The following is a 12,411-nucleotide window of genomic DNA, read 5'->3' on the forward strand; positions in this document are numbered from 1 at the left end:
ATGTACGAACTAAAGAATGCTTAATTTCAGTATCAGATTTAATTTATATACTCAGATTTTATTAAAAGTTTTTGTAATTCCAATACCTCTCTCTTAATTCTTCAGTATAAAGTTTATGTCCACAGTATCTATAGACTATTGTAAAAATTAAAAGTGAATGAATAAGTAACCATCACTAATTACATAACAACATTTTATTATATTTAAAAAATCACTTTTATTACAGATAGTTTTAATACAGAATAAAAAGTTTAAAAATTTCTTATTTACATTATTATACATTTAGAGAAATCATATATTTCGATTGTTCCTGTAAAAGAAAACAAAAATAAATGATTTTATTACTATCTTATTAAAAGACCAGAAATTAGCAAAGTTTGTTGTAAACATATTATTGAATTTAAACTGTTCATAAATAATCTACTTACATATAAATACATGACATTTGATACTTGATATTTTTGAACTGAATCATCATCTAATATAAATAAAAGTATAATTAAGAAAAATTACGGAATAAAAACAATAAGCAGGATATGTAATATAATTTTTTTTGACACAATTCTTTTAAAAATATTCTTGATTTCTCTCAATTATAAATGTGAAATGAATGCTACTTAACAGTAACTATTTTATTTCTTAAGTATATTATTTTCTAGATCTACTATAAAAACATTAAAGATTTGAATTAATCATACTACAGTGAAAATTCTATTAAAGCACTGGCTTTGTTATAATTTATCACTGTTATACACTGATAAATTATAACTCGCCAACACACACACACACTTTTAATAAATTTCTTCATCTCCAATTATAATGTTGACTGAAATCAAGATTAAAATTCTGATACAGAAGGCACACTAAACAGATCATATATCAAGCTTTAGAAGATTATTCTAGTTCTTATTTTAGTTCTAATATTTACACATAACAATTATATTACAGAAATAATTATTTAACTTTTGAAAAATGATTCACAATACAGTATTTTAAGTATAATCTTAAATAAGAAAAAATGATAGATAAAATTACTCTAATATTTGTAGCTAACATTTTGTATATCTCAAAGTATTAAAATTTTTACTTACTTTTAAAGCAATTTCAAATGATTTCTCCAGCTCCATTACAAAGTAAAAGATATGAATATCTAAGAAAATATATCTTATTAAATACTGGTTTGAAATATTGTAAAAATGACTTTTGAAATTATTTATGGCAGGGTTGCTGCTTTATGGGTTGTAGTATCTGCTTTTATGATACTAGTCTTAATTCTAAGAATGTTAGTTAAATGGGAATCACTCAACTTATTTTTTTAGCAGTTTAGATGTTTTTAATGCACAAAAAGAATTGTTCACAACAGTATGTTCTATCCCATATGAATTACAGTTCTCTAGATAAAAGTGTATCCAGTGAAACGATAATAACTTTTACACGTACTTTACCAAAATAAATGAAAACACACCTAAAAATATTTAGGGTGCAGTGGGCCGCATAAAAATATTAAGTGGGCGGGCAGTGCGGCCCATTGGCTGGACATCCCTGATTTATGGTATTACCATTACTAAATTATTGAAAGTGTGAAATAGTAATCTTAAAAATCAGTTACTATATTTGTATTTTACAAAAAACACAAGTTTCTTACTTTTGATATTTTTTCCTCTCAAATCTCTCTCTCATTTTAAAATCATGAGATCTACATTATTATGGCAATTTTTTAACATTCAAAATGCAGGCTTCTGCTTTTCTTTATTAGAGCTGAAGTTTTCTGATACGCTGCAATTAAAAAAAAAAAAAATATATATATATATACAAATACGTATACACATATATAGACACATTTAGCCTATATATTTAATTGAAATAGGTTTTCATTACATATTTATAAATTTTTAAAAGTATGCTGATAAATATCTATAATATATTAAAATATCTGTTTCATCAATTTATCAACAAAAACAGATTAAACATACCACAAATTTGATAGAAAATTCAATTCTTCCAATCAGTGTGGTTTGCAATTGTAATTAATACTATATTAAATTAATAAAACATATTTTAATTATGAATATTAATTTTTTGACAGCAGGCTTCTTGAAAAATATGTCCAAGGTAGTCTGTTTCTCTCTCTTCTTCAACAACCAACAGGTGTTGAAGAAGAGAATGTCATTGTAGAAATCATTGATCCTGTTGGCCTCAGCTCTGTTTGGATAATGAGTGTTGATAAACTCCTGAACCTCTCCCCATTTGACAAGGAAGTTTTTGTCAACTTTCACTCCTTCTAATGATTTCTTGCTTTGTTTCAATTGAAATCATCTTTCTGTTTTTTAGAAGCCATGATTTGCACTTGAATAAATGTAAATATCCTACACTGAGGTGATGTACGTAATAAACAAGGGAGCAAGCCAAATCCCAACGGGAGCTCCGTACTTCAGATATACTAATAATATATTCTAATAATACTATTATAAAAATAGCAGATTGTCATTGGCAATGGCAAAAGAGTGGAAACATCATTCGCACCTGTTCACAGAAAGTCAGTTGTTCGCCTCATGTTACTGCCGAACGAAAAGTCCATTGTTCGCAGCCAGTCCATTGCTCGAGTCACGTAACAGCCAAACAGAAAGTCTGTTGTTCGCAGCATCCGTTATACGAGGCACCACTGTATTAGATTAATTAATTTTATATACTTAGAGTAAAACAACATTAAAGGCTAAAAGTAATAGATTATTCAATTGATTATTAGATGTTAGATTGATATGAAGTATTAGGTCTGTCCATGTTTGTTTGTTTAGTTATGGCAACACAACACTTGGGTGATCTGCCTAGGGGAGATGCCTTCTGGGAGGTCTTTTTAAGGGGAACTGGCTCCTATTTGTGTGTTACCAAAAAACCCAGGAAACTCCAAGTGGCCAGCCTGTCCGAGCGAGGTGCAAACCCATGACCTAACTCCCAGTGTTCAGGGAATGAAGACCACTTGGCCACTGGTGGGCCAGGTCTGTCCATGCACCAAGTACTTTGCACAACAAGAAGAGTTTTCCATTCTTTGGTCTTTTATGATAATCTGTATCACCCCACTTAATACTGATATTCAAAAGTCTTTAAATATATTTTACCAAGACTTTTCCTTCTTTTTCTAATCAGAAGGTAGTCATTGTAATGCAGTCTTAGGATATCTATGATCTGGTAAGTGTAGCATATGCTAGCCAATATATTTTTCATTCTATTACAATGTCTTCTAATCTTTGATCCTCATCTTTGTAGAATTTTATTGTTTGTAATGTGGTCACTAACTGATTTTAAAGTTTCTGCATACACATCTCTAATGAAACATGTTTAATTTTTGTTATTTACTTTGTGTACTTCCAATAATTTACCATTGACAGGACAGCAGTTTGATAGTGCCAGATTTTTGTTGTACTGTCTACTGATGATGGGTTTGAATTAATTACATTCATTCCTATGAATAACATCTGCTTTGAATTTGCCACCTTTGAAAGATATTATAGCATTTAGATAAGTAACTGAATGTTTTCAATAGACCAATTCCAAGGATTATCTGTATATTATCCTGCTTATTTCAACTTGCACAATTTTGGATACTTTGCTATTTATTGTAACCCAATTCTCCTAAATGTTTTCTCCAATCTAGTTATCATTTCTTGAGTGCCTGTTTTCTCAGCTAATAATGCTATACTGTCATCTGCAAAAGTGTCCAAAAGTCTGAGTTGAGTTGCTTCTTCCAGTGAATGACTGAATCAATTCAGTTGAATATCTTTTGCTTGACAAAGTCCATGGCCAGAAAAAATAGGAATGAGAGAAAACAACTTTGTATGACTCCAATAATGCCAGTGTTAAAAATTTTGATAATGCGGCGATCAGTTTTTATGCAACAGTTTTAACTGAGATAGCTATTACAAAATATGTTAATGTAATATTGGAAAATGCCATATTCTCTTGCAATGCTCCATAAGGATTTTCTAGTTACAGTAAAAAGATATTAGATTGCAAATATTTGAATTTTGATTAAAATAAACTGAAATTAATGCAATTTTATTTAAATACTCCTCCTGCACATTCTGTGTTATGTATATTTATCAAATAAATATTTTACTGGTCACTCAAAGGTTTATTGTGAATCTATTTTTATATATTTATCAAATTTATATTTATGAAGTTTTAATAGTTCTTTAATAAAATGAGATTATATTTTGCTAAAATTAAAATTTAACTTCATAATATTCATTCTAATGCTAAAGCTGAAAAATAATATTTTTTGATATGAAGATGATGTTTTGAAAATAAAAGAAGTCTTCAACAACATATAGTTTATTATTATTAAAGATATTAACAAACTGAAATCAAAAAACTTTAAACACATTTAATAATGGAAAAATACACTTCAGCACATCATCTCTATTGATTAAGTAATAATTTTCAGATTCGCAATTATTTAAAAATCATTATCAGTATCAGTTATAAAAAATTATTATAAATCACTAACAGATAATTAAGTCTCACAAATAAATGTTTCTTTATCAAAAATAAAATTAAAAAGATACATTTGCCACCTCATACACAATAGACAAAACACATCATCCCAGTCAACATGCAACAGTGGAAGTTCAACCACTGACCACACCAACAGAGGAAGTGGCCTCAAGAAATTAAGGAATTCACCACCCATACCTATTACAAAACTTGAAACATATGACAGCAAGAGATAGACACTGAATCATAAATTCCACTAAAACACCTAAATCTTACTATTACAGAGCAAAGAATTATTGATAAAAAAGGAACAATTATATACAACAATCAGATTCCATAAACAATGCATGAGTTGCACACCTAGTGATCTAAGAAATACATAAAGACAAAACACACAGAAGACTAGACACCCATTCACAGGATTTCAATGACAGTCACATAAAAACATACACAGCATAACATGTATTAACAAAAATACTAATACACGAATAAATATATTAACCCATCCCAGGTTTAAATTTTTCTCCGTCGTGTGTCACTTCGCATTCAATTTTTGTCGATGTTAACCACTCAGCAATGAGGATCGTATATATATATATATATATATATATATGTCCAAGGTGAAGGACATATATGTATGTAAAATTCTTTTGGGGGTATCACCAAAAACTACCGTGAAAAAAATGCACATAAAAAATGAATTATGTAATAATAAAAAAAAAAGACTTTTTCTTTACTAGACATAACTGTTTACAAAATCTTTTTCCAAAATGGTAATGAGAAAAAAACGCGTGAAAAAATACTTTGAAAATTTCCCAGGTATATTCTCCACTACTTTGGGATAGCACCATACCTGACTATTCCACTGCTGAAAGGTTAAGCCTAAAGTAAATTTTTTAAAATAATAATTGTGGCTATTGATACAATAGCCACAATTATTATTTTAATTGTGTTAAAAATTATTTCTTTATTTTGTACAAACAAAATAAATACAGTGTTACCTCGGGATACGAAATTAATCCGTTCCAAAACTGAGATCGTATCGTGAAAATGTCGTAAGGTGAATCATTTTTTCCCATACGATTACATGTAAAACTAAATAATTCGTTCCAACAGGAAAAACACATTCAAATTAAAGCTAAGTAGTACATTAAAAAATAATAATAACTATAGTAAGGAAAACACTGAAAAACGCGTTTCGTAGTTGTAAATGTATAAATAACCATAACAGAATAATAATTGATTTTAAAAAATGTAGTTTTATTTGCACTTTACCTTTGAGGATAGACGACGGTGGAGGTGTAAACTGGTGGCGGAGGAGAGGGAGAAGGGAAATGATACAAAAACTTAACTTACATAACATAATGTAACAATAACTTAAAAATAACTTGACACAAATTTTTTAACTTTTCTGTTTCATATTTTTTTTTATTCACTGCTTTTTGCTTTCTTTCCTTCACTTCCACTAACACTTTCACTGGATAGAGGTTGCTTGGTAAAATATCTATCCAAAGAGGTTTGGCTTTGCCTACTTTTTAAAATGTTTCTAAAATTACTTAGGCAAATGTCATTACTCCGAGCAGCAATACGGCCATTGTGAATCTTTTTGGGATGTTTCTTTTCAATAAAATCAGTCACTTTCTGATAATACCTCAAGATTTCCTTTATCGAGCGAGATCCTTCCACGATGAAGCAAACACGTGGACTGAGACCAATGATCAGAAGTGAATAAAAAATGGCGCTGCGAACTAATGTAACGTCATATGGTGAGTTTTTGTTCGTACCGTGGAGCAAAACTATGTTCGAATTTCATGTCGTATCCTGAAAATTTCGTATGCTGGGGCGTTCGTATCCTGAGGTATCACTGTATATTGAAAAATATAAAAACAAAAAAATTATATTTTGGAAGTTAACCTAGTATCAAAAACGTTCGATTCAGCATGATACAATCAGACAAACGTTTTTGGTTAACGAACATTTTGGTTGATCAACTTTCGGATAAACGACGCTCTAATGTATTACAAACTAGTAACACTACAAACAGAGAATTAATTGACAGGCAAATTTATTTCAAGAAACACTCAAACATATTAACAAAATATGTTCAAGCAGATTCAACACATTAAGACACACTTTAGTGTATTCTGACGCAGTCACTGTAGCTACATACCATAGACTTAAATTACAATCAAAACACAGACAAATCATAAGTCTGCCAGACAAAAACAACTAGAAACACATATAACATTAGATAACAATTAGACAGGCTGACAGTACATTTAAAACAACATAATACCAAACTTAAAAGATATTAAGAAAATTAAAACTCACACACAGCATGAACACAATATGCATGTACAGAAACTGACACTCTCAAACAAAAACTAGAAGACAAATTACAAAGACTGAATGATACAATGCCTATATATTATGAAAACAACAAAATAAATTATTCAATTATTATAAATTACTAGCATCCCCGTCGCGGCCTGCCTGCTCTTATATACATATAGAACTTAGAAAATTTGAACTAATTGTTCATTAATTATTTTTGAGTGATCAATGTGTAGTATTGCAGTAGAGTATTGCAAAATATAAAAAAATAAAATCATAAAACTTCTGAATAAGTTATATTGATGTGAAACCTAAAAAATTCCTTGCTACACGCATTCGTTGCCCTTCCAGTCTTTGCTGTAGAAGTGTAGATTCACATCGTCTACAATTATGAACTGTTTCTTCCTATTCGTGCTCTTGCAGCTCTCGGCATTATTTATCAATCAATCTCAAAAATATTCACCAATAACTATTTCGAATATTTTGTACAATTACCTGCAGAAACGATTCGAAAACCCGCCATAAGTACTGTACACATACGGCCATCTAGCGTGATGACGTCACTTTTTTAATTCCTCGAAGATTTTGCTAATTAACTAATTATAATTTAATGTCAGTTCTTCAAATATAATAGTAAACTTCAATAACAGACTTTTCTTACAGACAGCGTGTGTCGCCATCTAGTGAAGAGAGAGAGAAATAGACAGACAAAACTCTGTTGCATTTTTATTTAATTAATAAAAAATCTATAGGTTTGATTAATGGTAAACATTCCAGGGATCATAAAGATGCTACAGTTAAAGTTTGGTAACGATTGGTTCAGTAGTTTTCATGGTTAGTGGTCACAAACGAAAAATACGTTAACTCTTTATATAGTAGTATAGATATAGATTAATGACTTTTCTACAGGCAACTACATATCAAACCCACCACACAATGGCATGCCAAAAACTAATTTCAGTTTATTTTAATCAAAAATTCAAATATTTGTAATCTAACTTAAATAATTCACAAATCAAAGAGGTCTGTTCATTGGTCCAATCCAGTCACATGTAAAGATGAAGATAACATGCAATACAAAGAGCATATATCTGGTGCAGACAACATTCACAATTTTAGTACAAATAAGCTAACAAGTTGCTCAACTTTCCTGGCAACATTTAAAATTTTGTAGAGCCATCTGTTTTATTTTATTTAAAAAACTGTCATTTTATAATAGTTAAAAATATATATAAAAAAGCACCTCTCGCACAACTCCTGGGAAGATAAATCAACACAAAATAAACCTTTTTAATATCCAGTATGAACAAATTTAAACAAAACAAATGTTTTTGATCATAAACTTGATCTTCATCAGGCTAATGGCCAGTATAAAATTCAAAACCAGAAATTTGAACAGTGTTTATAAATTTTATACTGGCCATTAGCCTGATGAAGACCAAGTTTATTGTTGAAAACGTTCGTTTTGCTTAAATTTGTTCATACTAGAATATTAAAAAGGTTTTTTTGTATTGATATATAAAAAAGCTTAATTTTGAGGGTACAGATGAGTTTTATAAAAGATTGTAAATGCTAATAATGAGTAAAATAGTCATTAAATGCAATCCTACTGGAGATACACACTACCCCCTTTATCTCCCCACCCCTCAACCTTTAATCACCCAAATTTAATAGCATAAATCCTCCTAATAAACAAACCTCTCTGCAAAATTTCAGAAATTTTTGATAAAAAGTGCAGGAGTTATTAAGTTTCAAAGAGGGTGAATAAAATCGTACCACTCACACACACACTAACTTCCATACATACAGAAATTACCCCCAATTTTTTTTTTGCATTTCTTGATGTTTAATGGTATCATAAGAACAAAAATGTAAAAATCGTAGGGGATGATTATTTGACTGATTGCCATACTTTCCCTCTGTTATATGTAACAGCTGAAAAAGTAAAAAATTTACATCTCTGCACAAAGAACTAGCCAAACATTTTACACATACAATCAACAATCCACAAGACCTGCCAAAATTTCTTACTTGGCATCGCATACATAAAACGACGACACTATAGACCTTAACACAATACAGACCAATCACATAACACAAAGCAAGTAAAAGAATTTTGTAGAAACCACATTGAATGAAAAGAACAGTTACTCATAGATTTGATCATTCCACAACATAGAAATCTAATAGTGACATACATTGATTAACAGGAAGGCATTAGACAGTATCCCATACACATAGTTATTGCAAACACTACACGTATATAAAATACATCCTACACTCATTACATTTTTAGAAAACACAATGAAAACATTGGAGAACATCACACCTCAGTATTCATGACACAAAATGAAGAATTTTCCAGGTACTCATTAAGTCCACTCCCAACAGGTTAAACAACAGCAAATATACTACATATTATCTCATTTTGCACACATTTTATAAAACTATGCATCCACATAAATACAGCTAAATCACCTATTAGATGTTACATACATTTACTCCACAGACATTCAAATGGAGTTTGGTCTAGACAAATGCAGGACACTTCACAGAGAAACAGGAATCATGAAGAGGTAATTTTCTACTGTTTACTTGGAAAGGGAAAACAACATTGAATCTATGAATAAAGTGAAGTCTACAAACATTTAGGATTTCAATAGGCCAAACTCAAAACATGAAAATATAAAATACTAAAGAAGACTAAAAAAGAATACAACATCAGATTAAACTTGATACTAACAACATAACTGGATGCAAAACACACATGTTCCACTTGGATAATGGACACCCAACACAACTAAAATATCTCTAAACGAAAACATGAATAGCATTAACAAAACACTACAAATAAATTCTAAATCATCTATAGAGAGAATGATTCTTCATTATAAAGAAGGACAAGACCTCTCAGATATTTTAAATCTGCACTACAAATAAATACAGATACTGTAAGTTTTTCTATAGATAAAAAGAAACATCACAATTACACAAAGCTTTAACTCTTGAAGACAAAAACAGTACTGTTAAACTTACACAATACTAACCTGAATCTAAAACAACACTCAAAATGCACAGATACCATCGGGAAGTCTTAAGGAGGAGCTCCATGGTAGGTATCCCAATGATCTCTGACAGAATCACATTGACAAAATTGCATTGAACTGATGGCTGACTCATGGTGACTCTTTGGGGAGACAAATGAGTTTATAATTGCCATATAAGACCAGATCATAAATACAAGAAACTACAAAACATACATCCTAAAAGATACAATAGTCACAGAAAACACTTGTAGAAAATGCCACATTATGCATGTGACTATACAACACATCACATCAAGTCACAAGCTTTTAACAGAAATTGATTACTAATACATTGATATAACCAAATAGAAAATATATTCAAAAGTTTGCACAGAAACTACTACACACCAGAGACCATACTATTAATACAAATACTCTTCTCAGATAGTCATATAAAACATAAAATATACTACAAGTATGATGGAGTTATAATTGCAAACAAACCAATCTATCATAAGACATTGTATTCATTGAAAAAAAAAAAAACCACAGTGAAAAACTATTAAATCAGAACTTGCCCATGAAATAAAGCCACTGTGGAGAATGGATAAGACATTATTTCTAAAATATTAGTAAGTTAAAATAAATAAATTAAAATATATATATATATATAAATTAATATTATACTAAATTATATATAATGTATATTAGCAGCAATTATAATCACCAAAAATTCAAAATTCAATACTCACTAATTTCTTCCTTAACACACATCATTTACACCTATCTATCCTGTAATAACAAAAATTTAATTAATGACTAAAAGATTTAATTTTCGGTATTTTAATTTTCAATAAAATTTTACTGCAGTAAAACATCTTTTAATTTAATAGTCTTGAAAAAGTGATAAAATTGAACTCAATACAATATTAAAACAAAATTCTCAAATTATTATTTATTTTAATAAATTACATGAAGATTATTAATTTAAACGATGTAAAGAACACTAGTTACATAATAATTATATGCAGTAAAATTTTTAATTTGAAAATTTCATTAAAAATCAAAATGACGAACAAGAGGAAATATCAGACCACCTGTAATATTATTTATAAAAATTTATCTATTATTTTACCTGGGAAATCACCAAAGTGTTATGAAGTACCTAAGACTGTTCCTATGAAGTATAATATTTGTTGTTACTTTGTCTGAAGTAATCTCCATATACTATAGGGTTTGGCTAAAATAAATACCTCAATGGAATGTGTAAAATACATAAAAATTAATTTAAGATTTTGTGAAAAGCTTTTATAATTTGATATATCAGCTTTAAATATAATTTATAAATTTTACGTAATTATTTCCAATATTTAACAGCTTTTGCAATTTTTTTTTATTTAAAATGAAACAAATTGCATTCAATATTTCTAAGCTAATAATTAATTTTTAGTTAAGTAAAATTTTTGGATATAATACTATACTAACAAAGCTATAAAATAATTACAGTTGATGAGTTGATGATAAAAATCTATAATTAATTCACTTATGATTTTATTGGCTTACAATAAAAAAGTAATGTTAATAAAAACTCACCTCAAATATTCTATGAAAATAATTTTTTTTAGAAGATCAGGACTATGGCTATTCTAACCTTTCAGATCCGATTAAATTTGTATTTAGATAACTTCCTCTGCAATTTTATTTATTTATCCTAAAATGTTAAATGTGAGTGTCCTAAAAACAATTTTCTTTAAAAAATGAAACAGAAAGTAACAGTCAATCCCACATTTTCAGCTTGGTATTAGATAAAAGCTTCTTCTTCATTTCAGAAGTAAGTATTCTTATTAACTGCTTAAATAATAACATGCTTATATACAATTTAATAGTGTTAATATCACAAACTAAGTCTGGAGAACTTTTATAAAATATAGAGTAATATTTTAATCTATATAACAAAGCTTTTACCTAAGTCAATTGGTGATGTGTTAATTTTCAACAGACAAAATTATTTACAAATTTCAACGATCTCCATTATAATACAAAAAGAAACCAAAAAATATTCTTAGCTACAATGTATATGAATCCTTAATAATAAACTTTCAACTAAAGTATTGTTAAATATTTATTACTGATTGAAAGTCTTTTGAAGTGCTTTACAAATCTAAAAACAAACTTTGAATTTATAATTTCTATCATTCTTGCTTAACTTTTTTTTTAATTTAATAGTAACATTTAAACTATAAAAAAAATTCTTATATAAAAATTCAACTTTATTAACTTTGGTAATAATTTTTTTCTTCAAAAATTATTCACTTAAATTACTATCAAAAGTAACACACCTGTAAAATATTTAAATTGTTTAATCACATACACTACATATTACTAATAATATACTGTAATCAATATCAAAATGTAGTAAGAATAGTAGTATGTGTAATTGTTGTAAAATAATTATTTGATATAAAAAGTTGTTAGAACAGTTATTTCTGTTTGAAAAGTATCTCAGTGAAAGGTATTATTACATACAACTATAATTAGTGGTCAAATAATATTTAAAATT

At 28.5% G+C, this 12,411-nt stretch overlaps 1 protein-coding gene across 3 annotated transcripts in view; it reads right to left on the reverse strand.

Annotated features, from left to right (window-relative positions):
• Nucleotides 1–1,310: 1,310 nt before the first annotated feature.
• LOC111624170 (heterogeneous nuclear ribonucleoprotein 87F-like) overlaps nt 1,311–12,411 on the reverse strand; it is an 88,323-nt gene continuing 77,222 nt past the window's right edge. The window contains exons 9-11 of one of the 3 annotated variants that reach the window (XR_002756529.1): nt 10,604–10,643; nt 2,524–2,662; nt 1,652–1,776 (exon numbers count right to left, since the gene is read on the reverse strand). Coding sequence is in view for 1 of the 3 variants with exons in the window: in XM_023366977.1 (XP_023222745.1) it covers nt 10,639–10,643 (5 nt within the window). In the remaining 2 variants the exon portion in view is untranslated. Of the gene's footprint in view, nt 1,777–2,523; nt 2,663–10,603; nt 10,644–12,411 lie in introns of all 3 variants that reach the window. The other 2 variants (XR_002756530.1, XM_023366977.1) reach the window with 2 other exon arrangements.

The sequence above is a fragment of the Centruroides sculpturatus genome, unplaced genomic scaffold (assembly GCF_000671375.1).
Source record: "Centruroides sculpturatus isolate CEXI.00-Female unplaced genomic scaffold, Cexi_2.0 scaffold70, whole genome shotgun sequence".
In the NCBI taxonomy this organism is placed as follows: Eukaryota; Metazoa; Arthropoda; class Arachnida; order Scorpiones; family Buthidae; genus Centruroides; species Centruroides sculpturatus.